Genomic DNA, 20,338 nt, shown 5'->3' with positions numbered 1-20,338 from the left:
CCATAATCTAATCTAGATAATGCTAATGCCGTCACTACCGTCTTTCGAGTGTAATCTGGTATATAAGGTAGTAATTTTTTAACCATCTTCAGAATAAACCAGACTGAGGATGCCAGTTTACTAGCATGGGCGTCAAATGAAAGTTTGGTATCAAGGATCATACCCACATTTTTCACTTTTTCTGCTGGATCTAGACAACTGCCCAAGCTGTCGGGCCACCAGGCTGGGGACCAGATGTTAGAATTGGCTCCCAGCAGCAGCACTTCGCTCTTCTCCCCATTCAGCTTCAAGCAATTATCCAGCATCTACTGGCTGACCTGTGACATACAGTGTTTGAATTTTTCTGCCGTCTCATTCACCTCCTTACTGATGGACACCACTATCTGGGTGTTGTCGGCATACGACACTGGAGTGAAACCACATTCCCTTATAATTTCAGCCAGAGGAGCCACATATAAATTAAAAAGGGTAGGGCTCAAGGAGGACCCCTGGGGTTCCCCACAAGGTGAGCTAAATGAATTGGACTTTGCCTCTCCCAGCTCAACCGAAAAAGTTCTATTATACAGATAAGAGGCAAGGAGGGCCGAAGCCGAGTCATGGACCCTTGCTTCTGTCAGACGGATCAGCAGTGTCTCATGACTGACCGTATCGAAGGCCGCCGATAGGTCTAATAGAACCAGGGCGGCCTTCCCTCCATCATCCAACACACTCCTGAGTTCTTCCACCGCGGTCAGTAAAGCTGTTTCCGTCCCGTGACCCTCCCGGAATCCAAATTGAAAAACGATCTAACCAGTTACCTTCCACCAGATATCTGGACATTTGTTTGTTTAATAGTCTCTCCAGGACTTTTGCTGCAAAAGGAATCCTGGCTATAGGTCTATAGCTGCCAGGTTCCTCACTATCCAAATTCGTTTTTTTAGGATTGGTCTTACCAATATAATTTTCCAGACATCTGGAAAAATCCCAGATTTTAGGATTTGTGAAAAAAGTTTCTCCAACAGTGAGCTCAACAAATCAGGAAAGAGCTGCATTACTTTGGGTGGACAGGGGTCCATTGGACTACCTGAGTGGATAGTGTTCACTTCCTGCACAATCTGTTATATTGTGGGTGGAGTGAATTGGAACAGTGGGATCTGCGTCGACCATTCAGCTGCTTTTATTGGGTCCGAAGAAGCCTGTTCTAAGTTACCTGAATGGTGACTCTTAAAGGAATTAAAAACCGAGGATACTTTGTTAACAAAGAACTCACCCAATGTGTTTACAGAATTCTGATGTCATTGTCTCTGAACTATTATTGTCAATTTTTACTAGTTTCTTAACGGTGGAGAACAGTACCTTACTAGATCCCTTTGGATCATTGATTTTTTGCACGAAATAATTGCTTTTTTCCGTAATAATTAATTTTTTGTAGGCACCTAAAGCCATTTTATACTCTTCTTTAAGCCTAGCATCATAGTTTGATCTCCATTTTTTCTCGGCTCTTCTGCAGCTCTGTTTTTGAGCCTTAAGTGTTTCTGAAAACCATGGTTTTGAGGGGGTTTTCCTTTTTAAAAGTGACTTTCCTTAAAGGGGCAGCCACCTGAACTGCAGCGTTTATCCACTCGTTAAGTTGTTCACAGGCTCTATTGCTGTCTGTGGCAAGATCTGGGTAAGATACATGAAGATTATGTAGGAGAGTCTGAGAGTTAATCTTTGACCAGTCATGATAGGTGGCATTCCTCCGCATTTCAACGGGTCTTCCGGTATTTTTACTTAATTTCTAATGAAAAAGTAATCACCTTATGGTCAGACAATGGGACCTGGAGGGTGGCAACTTTATTTAAGCCCTGACAAGAAATGAAAATACCGTCCAAGGAGTGACCAGCGGAATGCGTATCTAGAAAAACCTTTTGTTCTAAAGAGAAACCAGCCAAAGCGTCCTTAAAGGAGTCTACCTTAGGGTCGGCATTTTTCTCTATATGTAGATTAAAATCCCCCAAAATAGTGTAATCGGGACCTATCAGACTTGATTCTAGGAAAGGACTGAGTAACTCAATTAATGGTATCTTTGCACTAGGGGGCCTATACATTAATAGGCCATTAAAAGTGAAGTTATTAGTGGTCTTAATTTGGAACATTAACGCTTCACAATTTGAATTACTGCCTTTATCCGAACTCTTAACCCTAAACCTGTCTCTGGCTTTAATTGCTAGACCAACCCCGCGTTTTCCCTCTTTGTCCTCTCTGTATATAGAGAAACCCCCTGGGACAGCCAAGGCCAGATCAGGGTCAGAGGCTACATCAGCCCAGGTCTCCGTGATAAACAGTAGATCCAGGTTTTGGCTATCAATTAGTTCTGCCATGTGAGTATTATGTTTTACCAGTAACCTTGCGTTTATCAGACCGGCCTTGATAATAGTAAGTTTCCAATCAGATTTACTAGACTGAAAGTGAGAAACACTCAACCCCTCGGTATGTGAAAAGGCAAAGGTCTGAGAACAAGTACAGTTTTTGGGTTCCTGGTGTAGCTCAATAAGGGGACAACTGACTCTAGGTCTCATCAAGCGAAGTTCATGACTAGAGTACCTATACTTTCTCTGAGTTTGTGGAAATTGCACAGGGGTTGTCGCCCTGGGCCCAGTCTTGGCACGGACTGGTGCAGACGGGCTTGCCTTTGGCGCGCCTTCGGCCACCCACAATCTGGTCTTGGTTTTCTTAAGGGTCCACATTTATTGTTGCTGTTGCAAGATGGCTCAGTGAGATAATGACTTTGAGCTGCCTATTGCGATTTGGGCATTGACACGACTAACTCGGCCTTCCAGTGTTGTCACACGTGCGACCGGGACATTGGGCAGTCCCTTGCGATGTGACAATGATGGCAGTCCTAAAGCAGTGATGGTCACTAGCCATGAAGGCAGTGCTTTATAAAAAAGATTCTGTTATGGACTTGAGGAGACTGTTCTGGGGAGGGGGGGCAGTGTTTTGCCACTGTTGGAAGTGGTGACGTAAATACGCCAGTTGGAGCACAGCCCAACAACCATACATTGCATTTGCCTAGACGAAGACTGTGCACTGTGGTGGAATATGAAACCTGTATGATGGATCCTGGAGGGGTGGAGACTTGACCTTAAAGAATGCATACCTGTTGGGGGGCAGCTCAAGCCTCTGTCTGTGAACCTGACAAGAAAATAATTTGCCAGCATAAAAAAGCAATCTTTGTTTTCAGTGCTAGTTAAGCGGAAATAAATAATGCTTGGGGTTATAATATAGGCACGGCTTTTTAATAAAAGGCTTAGTCCTTTACAATGGCAATAGCTCGAACTTGCGTAAATGCGAGACCTACTGCATTGCAAATGCTTGTTTATCTTGACTCTGGAGCTGGGTACTCGTGACTTGCATGCATCCCGGCTTGTGTCTGTGTACCTGTGGCTCATAGATGTATCTTGACTCTGGTGTGCTGTGGTTGTGCCCCTGTAAATCCTCCATCTATCTTGACTCTGAGGTTCAGTCTCCAGTGAGTGGTTGCAGTGGTGCAGCGCAGTGAGTAGTTCTGCACTCAGACTGTCTAATCCTCTTCTCTGTTGATCGCTGCTCTGCTTGCTCCACCTCTGATGGGATTGTTTTGAAGGCGCACATATGCCTTCGTATAGTTTCTGCCTCCAAGAGTGCAGCGTTCGGACTTCCCTCTTTGGTATCGAGGCACTTGCCTCTGTTTGCTGCCAGAGATGTGTTGGTGCCAGAGAAGGCTTCCTTCCTCTTCCAGTTTGCTCACTCTGCCCCTGCTTGCTAACTTTGAGTGCCTCAGCTGTGGGGTGTGTCTGGTTCTGAAGCCCTTGTCTGATGGCATGCTTGCCTGTCCTGTGTGGGTTGGGATTCAGTGGAAATCAGATTACGTACATGAACGAGGAAGCAAGAGTCTGGCGGAGTTACTTGGAAGTTGTTTCATCAGATTTCACGTGGCGTGATCAGGCTGAAGTGCTCGGAGAGCTGCTCTGAGTCCGCTCTGTATTTATGCCCTGAGTCCTGCTTCACTTCCCTATCAGGCGCATTAAAGGATGTGGGCAGAAACGAGGCAAAATGCACCAAGACCTACCCATGACTAACGACTCTGTCCTTGTGCAGCTAGGCCAGCTTCACATGCCTTCGAGGAGGGTTGGAGACTGGGCCAGTGTGCACTGCAAGCTACTCAAGGGCCCAGACTCTGTCCTTGTGCATCTAGGCCAGCTTCATATGCCTTCAAAGAGGGTTAGGGACTGGGCCAGTGTGCACTGCAAGCTACTCAAGGGCCCAGACTATGTCCTTGTGCAGCTAGGCCAGCTTCACATGCCTTCGAGGAGGGTTGGAGACTGGGCCAGTGTGCACTGCAAGCTGATCAAGGGCCCAGACTCTGTCCTTGTGCAGCTAGGCCAGCTTCACATGCCTTCGAGGAGGGTTGGAGACTTGGCCAGTGTGCACTGCAAGCTACTCCAGGGCCCAGACTCTGTCCTGTGCAGCTAGGCCAGCTTCACATGCCTTCGAGGAGGGTTGGAGACTTGGCCAGTGTGCACTGCAAGCTACTCCTGGGCTCAGACTCTGTCCTTGTGCAGCTAGGCCAGCTTCACATGCCTTCGAGGAGGGTTAGGGACTGGGCCAGTGTGCACTGCAAGATACTCAAGGGCCCAGACTATGTCCTTGTGCAGCTAGGCCAGCTTCACATGCCTTCGAGGAGGGTTAGGGACTGGGCCAGTGTGCACTGCAAGCTGATCAAGGGCCCAGACTCTGTCCTTGTGCAGCTAGGCCAGCTTCACATGCCTTCGAGGAGGGTTGGAGACTTGGCCAGTGTGCACTGCAAGCTACTCTAGGGCCCAGACTCTGTCCTGTGCAGCTAGGCCAGCTTCACATGCCTTCGAGGAGGGTTGGAGACTTGGCCAGTGTGCACTGCAAGCTACTCCAGGGCTCAGACTCTGTCCTTGTGCAGCTAGGCCAGCTTCACATGCCTTCGAGGAGGGTTAGGGACTGGGCCAGTGTGCACTGCAAGATACTCAAGGGCCCAGACTCTGTCCTTGTGCAGCTAGGCCAGCTTCATATGCCTTCAAAGAGGGTTAGGGACTGGGCCAGTGTGCACTGCAAGCTACTCCAGGGCCCAGACTCTGTCCTGTGCAGCTAGGCCAGCTTCACATGCCTTCGAGGAGGGTTGGAGACTTGGCCAGTGTGCACTGCAAGCTACTCCTGGGCTCAGACTCTGTCCTTGTGCAGCTAGGCCAGCTTCACATGCCTTCGAGGAGGGTTAGGGACTGGGCCAGTGTGCACTGCAAGCTGATCAAGGGCCCAGACTCTGTCCTTGTGCAGCTAGGCCAGCTTCACATGCCTTCGAGGAGGGTTAGGGACTGGGCCAGTGTTATGTTATGTTATGTTATTAGTGCTTCTAAAGCGCAACATTCATCAATGCAGGATATCACGGCGCTAAGATTGACCAGTAAATTGTGAGCAAATGCCAGAGGCTAATGTTTATTCTATTTTAGGGAACAGTGCTGTCTTTAGTATTTTTCTAAAAGTAGGATAACATTCCATGAGCCTTAGATCTATTGGCAGATCATTCCAAATGTTGGCGGCTAAGTGCGAAAAAGCGCGCCAGCCCTTTCTGGCTCTTTTTACTCGTGTAGTGACTGCTTTGGCTGTAGATTGTGAACACAAGTTCCGAGCCGGTGCATAAAACTTGATTCTATTCTGCAGGATATTAGGACCAGTTTTATGCAGAGTTTTATGAGCAATACATAACATTTTAACAGATGCTCTTTGCCTCATGGGTAGCCAGTGTAAAGCTCTCAAGCAGTTCTTAGCAGAATCATATTTTTTCTTGTTACAGACCGCTTTTGCTGCCGCATTCTGGACAAGTTGTAATTTCGTAAATAGATAATCTGCCATACCAACAAACAGCGAATTGCCATAGTCCAGCCAACTTATCAGTAATGACTGGACTAAGATCTGTCTGCATTCGATAGGAATCCATGGGAAAACGCGTTTTAGCATTTTTAATATAGCAAAGCCTTTGCCACATATTGTGGTGACATGTTTCATAGACAAAGTAGTGTCAATATGAACTCCCAGATTTCTAGCAGTCAGGGTTGGATTAGGTGGAGTGCCCAGAGTATTTGGCCACCAGGTGTTATCCTAAATCTGTTGGGATCCGCCGAACAGAAGGATTTCTGATTTGTCGGCGTTTAATTTCAAATAGTGGCTATGCATCCAATTAGATAGCTCTGACAGACAGTTATGCAGCCTATTTTTGGCGTCCTCTTCGCCATTAAGGGTTACCATCAGTTGCGTATCATCTGCGTATGAGCAAATGTTGATATCCCATTTTTTGCCAATAGACGCAAGAGAGGATATGTAAACATTAAATAATGTCGAGCTTAATGCTGCCCCCTGTGGCACCCCATATTTGATCTTCCGAGGGGTGGAGGTAAAATGTCCTAAAGAGACAGATTGAGATCTGTCTGTTAGAAAAGATTCCAACCAATTCAAGGCTTTGTCTTGTATTCCTTTAGCGGCCAGCATTTTTATTAAAAGATTATGGGATACGGTATCAAACGCCGCTGAGAAGTCTAGTAATATCAGGGCAACCGTTTTTCCTTTATCAATCTGAGTTCGGATATCGTCTATCACGGCTAGAAGCGTTGTCTCAGTACTATTGTTGGATCTAAAGCCCGTTTGAGAGACATCAAGCAGATTGTTGATTTCTAAAAAATTTGACAGCTGTTTATTTACTAATTTTTCCAAAACCATTGATAGGTATGGCAGCTGTGAGATGGGGCGATAGTTAGCCGGGTTATTTATATCCGAACCAGCTTTTTTTAATAGTGATATTACTACTGCATTTTTCCAAACTTATGGAAATTCAGCTTGGTCCAGAGACAAATTGAGAGCTTTCGTTGCTGTTGGACAAATTACGGGCGTGAGTTGAGAAAAAATGTGATGTGGACATACGTCCAATGGGGATCCTGATTTAATTTCTAGCATTGCCTTGCTAACTTCTTCTTCGGAGAAAGGGTCGAAAGTAGAACAACTAGCCAGCAGGGTGGTGTCTACATGATACTCTGCTTGTTCCTGGTTATTGTTTAAAAAGGAAGCATAGATTTTGTCTATTTTTTCGCTAAATAAATTACTAATTTTAGTGCAGTTCTCCTGTGAGGGAGTCAAATTTGAAGTGAGGCTAGGGGGGTACAGAGTTCTTTTACTATTTTAAAAAGCTCCTTAGAGGAGTTTCCTTTATCTAGTATTCTTTGAGAAAAGTAATCTTTTTTTGCTTTCCTTATGGCTGTGTTGTACATTTTCAGCTCGTTTTTATAAGCAAGTCTGTCCTCCGGATTTTTGCTTCATCTCCATTTGTGTTCCAATGTGGTACATTTTCTTTTTGCAACCTTTAGATCTGGACCATACCATTTCTCTGACATTTTTCGTCTGGGTCGATCTTTTGCACCGGGCGTTGAACAGTGATCCAACGTTTTCCCAATATTATCTAGTAGCTTATGGATTTCTTGCTCACTGGAAGTTCCTAGGGTAGTATTATGGCGAAAATGTTTTTGGAATTTCTCCATAGAATTTTTTTTCCAACAACTTATATTAGTTGTGGACTGGACAGTTGGTCTTGTATTCTTTGTGGACAGGGTGAAATTAAATTCAATCCTATGATGGTCAGTCCAAGTCAAGGGTTTTATGTCTGTAATAGTGATGTTTGCTATGTTAGTAAAGATAAGATCTAACATATGTCCAGCTCTGTGTGTGGGGTGTGCTATTTTCTGTGCAAGTTGCATGATTTCCATATCAGCTGCCAGATGTTTAGTTAGTGGATTATCGTGCAAATCGTAATGGACCTTGAAGTCTCCTAAGACTAGAATGTTTTTATGTTTGAGACAGACAGGGAGAATTTGTTCAAGGAGTTGGGTACTAAAATCCGTTGTGCTTCCCGGAGGGTTATAAATGATTGCGCCACCCAGCATCACCTGAGTATTTATAGAAATAGAGAAGATCATGACTTCATGTTTGCCCACTTGAGTGACTGCTTCTTGGTGACAAGAAAAAATGTCTTTAAATATCATAGCTACCCCGCCTCCCCTCTTATTTGATCGATTCAAGTTTACAATTTTATACCCAACGGGTAGTGCTGCAGCAATATCAGGGGTACTATGCTTTCCAAGCCAAGTCTCCGTGAGAAAAGCAAAATCTGGTTTGATCTCCTGTAACATATCCCATATTTCTATGGAATGTTTGGGAAGAGACCTTGCATTGACATAAATGCAGGAGAAATCAAGAGTAGGGGCGTTTTCGAATGATGGATGGTCTATATAGTTACCATCCATCTGCAATTCCGGCAGCCAAAGGGGCCCATGATGTTTAAGGGTCCTACTTTAGCACATTTGGAATGGCCCAGTGATGTGGTTGTGTTAAGATTAAGAAGTTCCCCTCTAGAATATACCAGTGCAGACATACCAGATTTGTCAATAATTGGAGAAGCAGGGGTTGTGGCCCCTGGTCCCGGCCTGTCGCGGACGGGCGCAGACGGGCTCGCCTTTGGCGCGCCCGCTGCGCTTCCTGGGTAAGAAGACCATTTTATGTCATCGAGGGCGGGAGGGGCCGAGCACTAGGCTGCTCACCCTGATCCTCACCTAAGATGGCGGATGGTGGTCAGGACCCCAGGCAGCGCCGATCAGCTGCGAAGGGGGTTAGCGGGTAAGGCAAAGCAAATGCAAGACTGCGGGTCAATGCCCGATAGTACAAACAATTGTTGCGCAAATTATAGAATACAAAATAATAACGAGGGTCTTTTGTTAAATGGGCGAAGTGAGTGCCACAAAATATTCACACAAGTGCAGTTTTAAAATAACAGTATACACTTGCCTAAACCCACGCACCCGGTCCCGGCTTTCCCCCTCAAGACCCCACTCTTGAGGAGGGTTGGAGACTTGGCCAGTGTGCACTGCAAGCTACTCAAGGGCCCAGACTCTGTCCTTGTGCAGCTAGGCCAGCTTCACATGCCTAAGAGGAGGGTTAGGGACTGGGCCAGTGTGCGCTGCTAGTTACTCAAGGGCCCAGACTCTGTCCTTGTGCAGCTAGGCCAGCCTCACATGCCTTCGAGGAGGGTTGGGGACTGGGCCAGTGTGCACTGCAAGCTACTCCAGGGCCCAGACTCTGTCCTTGTGTAGCTAGGCCAGCTTCACATGCCTTCGAGGAGGGTTAGGGACTGGGCCAGTGTGCACTGCAAGCTACTTAAGGGCCCAGACTCTGTCCCTGTGCAGCTAGGCCAGCTTCACATGCCTCCGAGGAGGGTTAGGGACTGGGCCAGTGTGCACTGCAAGCTACTCAAGGGCCCAGACTATGTCCTTGTGCAGCTAGGCCAGATTCACATGCCTTCGAGGAGGGTTAGGAACTGGGCCAGTGTGCACTGCAAGCTACTCAAGGGCCCAGACTCTGTCCTTGTGCAGCTAGGCCAGCTTCATATGCCTTCGAGGAGGGTTGGGGACTGGGCCAGTGTGCACTGCAAGCTACTCAAGGGCCCAGACTCTGTCCTTGTGCAGCTAGGCCAGCTTCATATGCCTTCGAGGAGGGTTGGGGACTGGGCCAGTGTGCACTGCAAGCTACTCAAGGGCCCAGACTCTGTCCTTGTGCAGCTTGGCCTGCTGCTCCTACTAGCGAGAAGAGCTAAATGTTGGTCCCGAGTGGCCAGAGCACAGTGGAACCTACTCCAGAGTAAAGACTCAGTCTTTGTAGAGCAAGGCTGTCTTCACATGCCTGTGAGGTGGGCGTAATGTGAGTGGAGACCGTACCAGTGCTTGTGCTCTGCGATGTACACCCGAGTTGAGGGTTGAAGCATGTGAGTAGAGGCTGCCCGGTGGAGATGTTCCTGCCAGGCTTTGTCCGCCTTTCAAGAGTGAACATGGACTTTGGAACCATAATATATTGGCCTCTGATCAATTATTTGTGATCAGAGGCCCTGATAAGTGTATAGACTATCCCAGTTAGAAGCTGCACCTGAGCCTTACTCGCTGCAGTGTAAATTAACTTTGTGGGGGTATTGTGGGCAGAAGTGCTAGTTGCTTGTCAACCTCTGCACATTCAGCTTCCTGATTACCTGACCATCTACCTTGCACATGCATCCCTCTCAGCCATGTACGGAGTGTGTAGGTGAAGTCACAACAGGGTGCTCAAGTATTTGAATATTAAACCTAGGGATGTCCTCAGAATAATTTCAGAGTACTTCCTTTCAGACCGGGATCTCGCATTGACAGCTCTGGTTGCGGGTTGCACAGTATTAGGATTTTGAACTGACAGCTGTCTCTAGTTTGTGTAATATTAAGAACTCGTAGTGACAGTTGTGGCCATGGTTCATGTAGGATTGGGAACTAGCAGTGCCTGCTCGTTCTCTGGTTGGTACTAGAATAACCATCTCGCATTGCTGGCTCGGTCACTGGTTAATATGGGATTAGCATCTCTCCTTTCCAGCTCAGTCTCTGGTTTATATGGGATTAGAATCTCTCCTTTCCAGCTCAGTCTCTGGTTTATATGGGATTAGCATCTCTCCTTTCCAGCTCAGTCTCTGGTTTATATGGGATTAGCATCTCTCCTTTCCAGCTCAGTCTCTGGTTTATATGGGATTAGCATCTCTCCTTTCCAGCTCAGTCTCTGGTTTATATGGGATTAGCATCTCTCCTTTCCAGCTCTGTCACTGGTTTATATGGGATTAGCATCTCTCCTTTCCAGCTCAGTCTCTGGTTTATATGGGATTAGCATCTCACCTTTCCAGCTCAGTCTCTGGTTTATATGGGATTAGCATCTCACCTTTCCAGCTCGGTCACTGGTTTAAAGGAGATTAGCATCTCTCCTTTCCAGCTCGGTCACTGGTTTATATGGGATTAGCATCTCTCCTTTGCAGCTCTGTCTCTGGTTTATATGGGATTAGCATCTCTCCTTTCCAGCTCGGTCACTGGTTTATAGGAGATTAGCATCTCTCCTTTCCAGCTCGGTCACTGGTTTATATGGGATTAGCATCTCTCCTTTGCAGCTCTGTCTCTGGTTTATATGGGATTAGCATCTCTCCTTTCCAGCTCAGTCTCTGGTTTATATGGGATTAGCATCTCTCCTTTCCAGCTCGGTCTCTGGTTTAAATAGGGGATTATCATCTCTCCTTTCCAGCTCAGTCTCTGGTTTATATGGGATTAGCATCTCGCCTTGTCAGCTCAGTCTCTGGTTTGTATAGGATTGGGATTTCGCCTTGTGAACCCTGTCTCCGGTTTATATAGGATTGGGATTTTGCAATGTCAGCTCTCTCTGGTTTGTACAGGATTGGGAACCTACACAACAGCTTGTTCTCTGGTTTACTGAAGATTGGGATGTCCCATTGCTCTGGTTCCTGCAGAGTTCTGCTGTTGCAGTGTCTGCTTTCTCTGGTTTGTAGATGTGTGGGAGCTTAAATTTACAGCTTCGCCTCTTGCTTGTGCAGGATGAGAATTTTGAAAACGCCAGCACAGACATTTGGTTTGTACAGGATTAGGAATGCACGTTTGCCACTTGATCTCTGGTTTGTACAATATTGGGATCTTATTAACAACTCTGTTCCTGCGACCCCACACTGACCGCTCTGACTTCGGTTCGTGCTGGATTAGGCGCTTGCGTTATCTGCCCTGTCTCGGAGTTATGTAATTGGGATCTCAGTGACCGCTGTGTCAAGTTTGCACAGGATTAGGACCTTGCTTTGTCAGCTACATCTCTGGTTTCTGCTGGAGCAGGACCTTGCATGGACTGCTCTGGCTGGCTTGTGCATGATTAGGATTGTGCGTTGACCGATTGTCTGTGGTTTCTGCAGTATTGGTATCTTGAACTGACGGCTGTCTTTGGTTGGTACAGTTTTAGGTGCATCTCTGGTATCTGCAGGAGTAGGCTCTTGCATTGATAGGCACTGCCGAATTTCTGTGCTTTGTACAGGATTAGGATGGCGAAAAGACAGCTCTTTTGATGCAAGATTGGGTTCTCACATTAACAGCTCTATCCTGGATTTGTGCCGGGCTAGGATCTTGCACCAGTAGCTTTCTCTGGTCTGTGTATGTTAAAGATCTCATATTCACATATTTTCCTCTGGATTGTATCAGATGAGGATCGTGAATTGACAGCAGTCTGGTTTGTAGACGAGTGTCTTAGATTGACAGCTGTGACATCTGGTTTGTACAGGATTTGGAACACTCCTTATCCAGTCTCTGGTTTAAACTGGATTAGGATCTCACATTTGCAGCTCTATCCAGTTTGTACGTGATTACCTGCTCGCTTCGAGAGTTGTCTCTGGTTTGTGCAGGATTAGGATTTAGATCTCGGCATTTCTATCTAATTTGTATACTGTTCGGGTCTCATGTTGACCCTCTGTTTCTGGTGTGTGCAGTATTAGGATCTCACATTAATAACTTTCTCTGGTTTGTGCAGGAAGCCGGGCCTATGTCCTCCTGTCGCTGAGCCAGCAGGATGGCATTGAGCAGCACATGGACTTCGACAGTCGCTACACCCTCCTGGAGCTGTTCGCAGAAACCACATCCTCCGAAGAGCACTGCATATCCTTCGATGGAATCCACCTGCCGCAGGTAAGAGTAAGAGGGAACATTCAGCTGAAAGAACAGCCAATGTGTGAGGGTGCTACATATGGCAGTGAGTAGGACAGAACTACTGAGTACCGGTAAGGGAATTGCAGTCAAGTCGTCCTGTCTTCTGAGTGCCCTCTCTACAGTGCCATCTGACTCTGTAATTCTGTTAGGGGGGTTTTGGGTGTGCCACTCCATTGCAGTGTTTAGGCGAGGCTACTCTGTCTTCGATGTTTTCTGGTACTGAGCATGGTGTCTGCAACTGCATCAGTAAAGTGGCAAGTCAGCAGCCTGCGATTGAACAGGTTAGTGAGTCAGTCCAGTCGGCAACGGTGCGCCAACGTCTCAGGGACCATCTGACCCGCCACCAAATCTCCAGTCTCAAGCGACAGCCTGCAGCTTTTAGGATAACCAATCCCCTCCTCTGCCAAACGGTTTTGCCTCTCATTCCTCTGGCTCCTGCGCAGAAACTATGACCAGGGTCTTGGCCGTCCGCCAGGTACAGAGTGGTCCTCTTTGTCTGTGTTCCGTCGCCACCAGCCAGGATGTTTCTTATCCATTGCTGTGCACTTTCCAGGTCGTCAAAATACTCTTGCTAGCGAATATGATTTTAAAGCATGCTGGGAAGAGGAGCATATATTGCCTCTGCATGGCGCGGAGTTTGTTTCACAGGAAGGAGCAGTGCTGCTGTGGAACCTGTATTGTGAGGTCTGGAATCAGCATAATATACTAGGAGTCATGGGAGAGGGCCCCCTTCTTACATGCCGCCCGGAGGATTGCATCCCTATCTGCAAAGTTAAGGGTGCATGCTATTATTGTTGAGGGGATGTGGGGGGGGGTGGGAGGGACTCGCGGAATTGGGCCAGGGTGCCATGGACCTTTGGGTCCCTTCCACCAGGAAGCACAATGATAGATCCGCTGGCGCTCAAGAGCACAACTGTTGGGGAATGAAGTCCATGGGGTTAGGGCCTTCTACACCATCTGGGAACCAACCCCATCAGGTGGCTGATTCGCCACAAACGCCCTTCGGCCGAACTGTTTGTTGCAAGACATGTTTCTTCAATGTGCAGACCACGTCCTCAGTTCAGAGATGCGATCCTCGGTCTCCATGACGCGGCCCTCTGCCTCCATGACTTTGTCCACTGTATTCTGCAAGTCTTGACGAAGTAGGGAGAGCTCAACACTGATTTCCCCAATTCTTTCCTCCAGTGAGAGTCTAGAGTCATGAATAGATCGAGATATAGTGCTTGCTGATTCTGGGGGGGCCTTGTCTGGGCAGTCATGGTGATCCAACTGATCCTCCTCAGGGCCCCTTGCGGGCTTCGTAAATGTATCTATGTGGCTCTGGCCAGTGGGTGGTGTTGATGTGGTGCTGATGTGGTGCTGATTTGTCTATCCCTATATCCATCGTTCGCTAGGCATCTATGTAAACCAGATTACAAGTTTATTGGCGCGGAAGCAGTATGTCCTGGAGGTAGTAGAGACATTAGTGCTCAGGACAGAGTGGGCCCTCCATGTTGCCAGGTGTCTTGTGGTGGAATGCAGGGCCAAGCCGTGCCCCTTATGCATTCACCCCTGTTAGTCGCTCTGCTGATGGCCTGTCACCGGCTGAAGGCGGTTGTATGACGGAACCACACATGAAATTATATTGCATGCCTTAACAATGTGGTCTTTACCACGACTGCGTCTTTACCATGTATGCCTTTACAATGAATTTCATTTTAAAGGCATATGCGTGGTAAAGATTACACAGCCCAGCCCCCCGCCCTGAACCCTAAAACCGGCACCCAGCCCTAAATACTACCCGACCCCAGCCCTAAAACCGCCTCCAGCCCAAAAAACTACCCTGCCCTGAGCCCTAAAACATGGCCCCAACCCTAAAACTACCCAGACCCATTCCCCCCGAGCCCTAAAACCCTCCCCACAGCCAAAAAACAACTCCGACCCCAGCCCTACTTGCCAAGATGCAGCACAATCCTTCCTGTTCCTTCCATCCTCCCCACCCGTCCTCTTTGAATCTAGAGTGCTAACTGCCTTTACCACGCATCTGCATGGTTCTGTCCGCTTTGTAAATGCAGTTTCCCGAGGAGGACAGATTAAGGGTGGGATTGCAGGCGGAGCCTAGAGATGTGTGACTGTCATGTTGGGTGCCCAGGCCTCCTTTGCATTGTTGACTGGCAGGAGTCTGTTACTGTGCAGTGTTGCCTGACTAAGTGCACTGTAGTGTTCCCTAATGGGGTGTTCTACTTATAGTGTAGTTTGGATGGGAGCTCTTGATGTGCATTGTTGTCTAGTGTGTTGCTGTACAAAACTAATCCCCTGTCTTTCTTTTCCAGATTCCTGGGAAGCTGCTCTTCTCGCTGGTGAAGCGTTATTTGTGTGTCACCTCCCTCGTGGACAAACTGAACAGCAGCAACGAAGAGGGGGCGGAGTGCCACGATGGAGCTGCAAACACAGGCCTTTTGGGGGAGCGGAGCCGTGTGCAGAGAGAGTTTGAGTTCAGCATGGCAATGGCCAACCTCATATCTGAGCTGGTGCGAGTCATGGGCTGGGACCGCGGACAGCATATGGACTTTGGTTGCTCCGGAGGCGAGGAACAGCCACAAATCATTCGTTCCATCTTCCAGCCCAAGATGCCTGGCTGTGCCAGCATCCACGTGGCGATGGAGCCACCACCACCACCTGTGGCTCCTCGCAAGAAGACCGACAAAGAGTTCAGCAGCCCATCCGATTTTGCAAGTCGTAGCAGCTACGTAGATTACGTGCAAGAGACCCTTAAACCAGGCCTTGTTGTGCGGATGCTGGAAGACTATGACGAGGTCAGCTCTGGTGATGAGGGTGTGTTTCTGCAGAGCAACAACGGCATGCCACCCGTGCAGGTGAGGCATCCCAGGGAGACAAGGGGGCATCTGGACATCTGTGTGCGAGGAGTTGAGGTCCTAGCTTTGGAACCAGGAATTCTGAATGCACATCCTGACATCCACACCTAATAAAATATGCGGGATCTTTGGGGGAATCACTTAATTTATCTGTGTCTTAACTTGCAAACAGCATGGTCAGAAGGACTTCCTGAACTTAGTGTTTGGGCAACCCGATGTGGGCAGCATTTCTTGTCAATTTGAAAGCAGCTTCATAGATTTAATCATTTATTGGACCTTCAAAAAGCTGGTTTCAAAGTACTCGAAGTAACAAATTGTGTATTTCCATTAATTCTTAATGATCACCAATACTCTTGTTTTCTAAGAACTAGTATTACTATCAGGAATGCTTTGCTGGCCATATTCTTTCATCAAGTTTGCTTGTCCTCAATGTTATTTCCAAGTTCTACTTCTTAGGTCACGTCCTGTTCTTTCCCACCCCCTTTCTTGTGGCATCCCATGAGCCTCTTTGTTTCTACCATTTTATTTAATACTGATTTCTCCCATTGACCTTTGGTTCAGTTGTTCTGGTTCTCGTTTTACTAATTGATGGAGACCTAAAAACAGCCCCACAAGCAGTGCCTGTACTCTAAAAACAAGGCAGCACATTGTGGCATTTGTAACCCAGTATGACAGAAGGCTGTCTTTATTTCCTAGTCCTGGGGATCTCATGTCTTTAGGGGAGTGATTCACCATGAAGCACATTTTTAAGAAGATGCAAAATTGGAAGCATCTCTGTCGAGGGCAGCGGCACAGAAAGATATTGCCTTCCAGCATAGATATATGGGTTACTTTCCTTTACAGCTGCATGTGCATTATATAGATCGGACTATGATCAGGCGAGGAGGCTTAAGTCCCGCCAGGTGATGGCCACCCTCAATCGAGGGGTCAAGGCTAAGGTTTGGATGATCCTGTACGTTACACACATGATGACCTGTAGGACTATCATGAGTGGAAGATTGAATTTACTGGGTTGCGCTGTGTCTCTATTATCAATGAATCGATCACCCTTTCAATGACCCAGAGCACTACGCAAGGAAACTTCCCACGGTACAGGTCCCACTAAACTCCCACGGTACAGGTCCCACTAAACTCCCACGGTACAGGTCCCACTAAACTCCCACGGTACAGGTCCCACTAAACTCTCACGGTACAGGTCCCACTAAACTCCCAAGGTACAGATCCCACTAAACCCCCACGGTACAGGTCCCACTAAACTCCCACGGTACAGGTCCCACTAAACTCCCACGGTACAGGTCCCACTAAACTCCCACGGTACAGGTCCCACTAAACTCCCACGGTACAGGTCCCACTAAACTCCCACGGTACAGGTCCCACTAAACTCCCACGGTACAGGTCCTACTAAACTCCCACGGTACAGGTCCCACTAAACTCCCACGGTACAGGTCCCACTAAACTCCCACGGTACAGGTCCTACTAAACTCCCACGGTACAGGTCCCACTAAACTCCCACGGTACAGGTCCCACTAAACTCCCACGGTACAGGTCCCACTAAACTCCCACGGTACAGGTCCCACTAAACTCCCTAGGTACAGGTCCCACTAAACTCCCACGGTACAGGTCCTACTAAACTCCCACGGTACAGGTCCCACTAAACTCCCACGGTACAGGTCCCACTAAACTCCCACGGTACAGGTCCCACTAAACTCCCACGGTACAGGTCCCACTAAACTCCCACGGTACAGGTCCCACTAAACTCCCACGGTACAGGTCCCACTAAACTCCCACGGTACAGGTCCCACTAAACTCCCACGGTACAGGTCCCACTAAACTCCCACGGTACAGGTCCCACTAAACTCCCACGGTACAGGTCCCTCTAAACTCCCACGGTACAGGTCCCTCTAAACTCCCACGGTACAGGTCCCACTAAACTCCCACGGTACAGGTCCCACTAAACTCCCACGGTACAGGTCCCACTAAACTCCCACGGTACAGGTCCCACTAAACTCCCACGGTACAGGTCCCACTAAACTCCCACGGTACAGGTCCCACTAAACTCCCACGGTACAGGTCCCACTAAACTCCCACGGTACAGGTCCCACTAAACTCCCACGGTACAGGTCCCACTAAACTCCCACGGTACAGGTCCCACTAAACTCCCACGGTACAGGTCCCACTAAACTCCCACGGTACAGGTCCCACTAAACTCCCACGGTACAGGTCCCACTAAACTCCCAAGGTACAGGTCCCACTAAACTCCCACGGTACAGGTCCCACTAAACTCCCACGGTACAGGTCCCACTAAACTCCCAAGGTACAGGTCCCACTAAACTCCCACGGTACAGGTCCCACTAAACTCCCACGGTACAGGTCCCACTAAACTCCCACGGTACAGGTCCCACTAAACTCCCACGGTACAGGTCCCACTAAACTCCCACGGTACAGGTCCCACTAAACTCCCACGGTACAGGTCCCACTAAACTCCCACGGTACAGGTCCCACTAAACTCCCACGGTACAGGTCCCACTAAACTCCCACGGTACAGGTCCCACTAAACTCCCACGGTACAGGTCCCACTAAACTCCCATTGCTTAGAGTCTCTGCAAGAAATATTTGACAACGTCCATTCAAGATTGCCACGAAGCCTCAACCACAGATGATGGTTTCTTTTCAGGTGCACCCGACACCCCTATAACACACCCTCCACCTCTCTGACTATGGAAGAGAAAGCAGTAGAAAGTTGGGGAGAGACCGTAGACATGGAAAAGGTGGCAATGAAGGTGAAGCAACTGACCAAGCCACTAAGAATTAGTGCCATTACTTTATCCCCCAAGGAGGCCATAAGACGTCACCTTCTGCAGATTCTCCACCTGAACAAGCAGCTAAGCCCCTTGATTTACCAATGACTTCTGTCGACAGTGGGGTTTTTCTGCGATTTTAAGGAACAACCCAGTCAGTCGGCAACTCAATTTTGGACTACATATGGCAAGAGGAGCTGAAACTGAGGGAAGGACTGGCGACGGTCCAGGTTGTCCCTGATTCTGCTTTGGCGTGCCTCGCATGGCACTGTAAGCCTTACTCCATCGTTGCTGTAGCAGTCTACAGAAGAGTGAGAAACCCTGATTGCGCACAGCTGCACTCCTGCTGACAGGGATAGCAGGCACATTGGCAACCTGGGCAGACGGGCCAGTTCCATGGTAGCCACCTCCAAAAAAGCTTTAGTGATCGACAGATGATCAATGCTTTGTCCTTGATCAGTTTGTACAAGAAGAGAGGCAAGTGGGAGCAAAACAATTGTATGGGAAGGAGCCAAGCCTGAGGGGAAATCATAGATGCGACCTTGGATGTTTCCAGCACCCAGCTGTGGCTGTGCCCCACATACACGAGGATGGCTGAAGAGCCGCTCATTCCGCTTAGAGTTACGAAGAAAGATTCTAGACATTCTCTTCAACTGCATGATGCTCTTTGGGTGAGGCCCTGCATGCAATAAATTCTGATATGGATACTACTTGTTCTTTAGTAGTGCTCCAGTACTGACGCCGATCCTCTTTTTGAGGCTCCAGGAAGTTACAGTTCTACAGAAAGTTTCTCACATAACACCAAAGGCAGGCAGTATCGCTCTTACCACCAAACCAGTTATGAGTACGTTTACAGGGGTTAAAAACAAAAGCCATACAACAGGCTCACAAATGAGAACAGGGGTTCATCTGAGTGAATTTCCCAGAATACTAACAAGACAAGAGAGCTGGACAACTCCTTCATGTAGGCCATGAGGGAAGGATCTCCAACTTTGCCTGTGAATAAAAGTGATTATGTTAGATGTTAGTCTCTAAATAGAAAAGTCATATAAACAACTCCTCGGCCTACTTCCCGTAGCACAGTAGTTACCGTGTATTATTTTATCTGTCCCATTTAATTGATCTTTCAAGATTATTTATAATTTCTCTCATAAAAGACCTGATCAGTAGCAAATTTCTCATAGTCAACATAAACTTTATCAACTTGTTTGCTGTCAAAGCTCTGCCAAAGAAGGTGGACCTTATCACTGGCTGGATATGGAGTTTATCAAGTATTAACTATTTTGACTAGTTCCCGAGTTCCAAACCACCTCAACCTCTGAAAAAAAGTCCAGACTGCTCTACTTTTCTGCCCTTGTGGAACCGCGTGTACAAATCGAGTGCCCCAAGTATGCAGTGGAAGTGCAGTATTATTGTGGTCTGCGGAGAGTAGCGGTAAATGACCTCACATACCCCTGCAGGATACTACTTTGATTGCTCGTGGATCCCAGTGTGTCAGCGTACACATTGTCTGGATTTGGGACACGTGGTGTCTCTGTCGCTCTACATTGTGCCCAGTCAAAACTCCCAGGCTCTAACAGTGGGGTTCACTGTGCCCTCATGAGCTGGATGCGCAAGATGGGTGCTGATTTAGCTGTCTTTGTCAACTGCTGATGCTGCTGGACCTGAATTCTTCTATTCTGCTTTCCTTGCAGATTTTGTGGCATTCCACGGGACGTCCTTATTGGGTGCATTGGCACATGGTGGAAATTATTGGCTCTGGCGAGCAATCGGAAGAGAAGGCACAAGACAAGGTGTCTACATTCACAGAGAATTTGAAGGTCGCCACTGGTGAGTACTGCACTCTTGTGAAGTGGGGTGACTTATGGTTCAGTTTCTTTGTTTGCAGTGCAAGTGGTGAGAGGTGCTAATGTCGACTGTGCATAAAGAAGGCCAGACAGAATGGGATTGAGTGTAACAATGCCTTCAAAATGTAGTCAAATTATGTAGAGGTCGGGGGGCGTGGCCAAGATGGCGGGGTGAGCGGACGCTTCCTCCCGTAGCTCCTCCGGCCCGGCTCAGCTCGAGCCCCGATTTCTGCGCT

General features: G+C 47.9%; 1 protein-coding gene across 1 annotated transcript in view; it reads left to right on the top strand.

Moving 5' to 3' along the window:
• CUL9 (cullin 9) overlaps positions 1-20,338 on the top strand; it is a 443,484-nt gene that overhangs the window by 48,777 nt on the left and 374,369 nt on the right. The window contains exons 3-5 of the mRNA XM_086948773.1: positions 12,427-12,581; positions 14,915-15,457; positions 19,950-20,085. Of these exons, the coding sequence (XP_086804899.1) occupies positions 12,427-12,581; positions 14,915-15,457; positions 19,950-20,085 (834 nt within the window). The remainder of the gene's footprint in view (positions 1-12,426; positions 12,582-14,914; positions 15,458-19,949; positions 20,086-20,338) is intronic.

The sequence above is a fragment of the Lissotriton vulgaris genome, unplaced genomic scaffold (genome assembly GCF_964263255.1).
Source record: "Lissotriton vulgaris unplaced genomic scaffold, aLisVul1.2 SCAFFOLD_375, whole genome shotgun sequence".
In the NCBI taxonomy this organism is placed as follows: Eukaryota; Metazoa; Chordata; class Amphibia; order Caudata; family Salamandridae; genus Lissotriton; species Lissotriton vulgaris.
The sequence above is the reverse complement of the archived record's forward strand: the minus strand, read 5'-3'. Positions and strand labels throughout refer to the sequence as shown.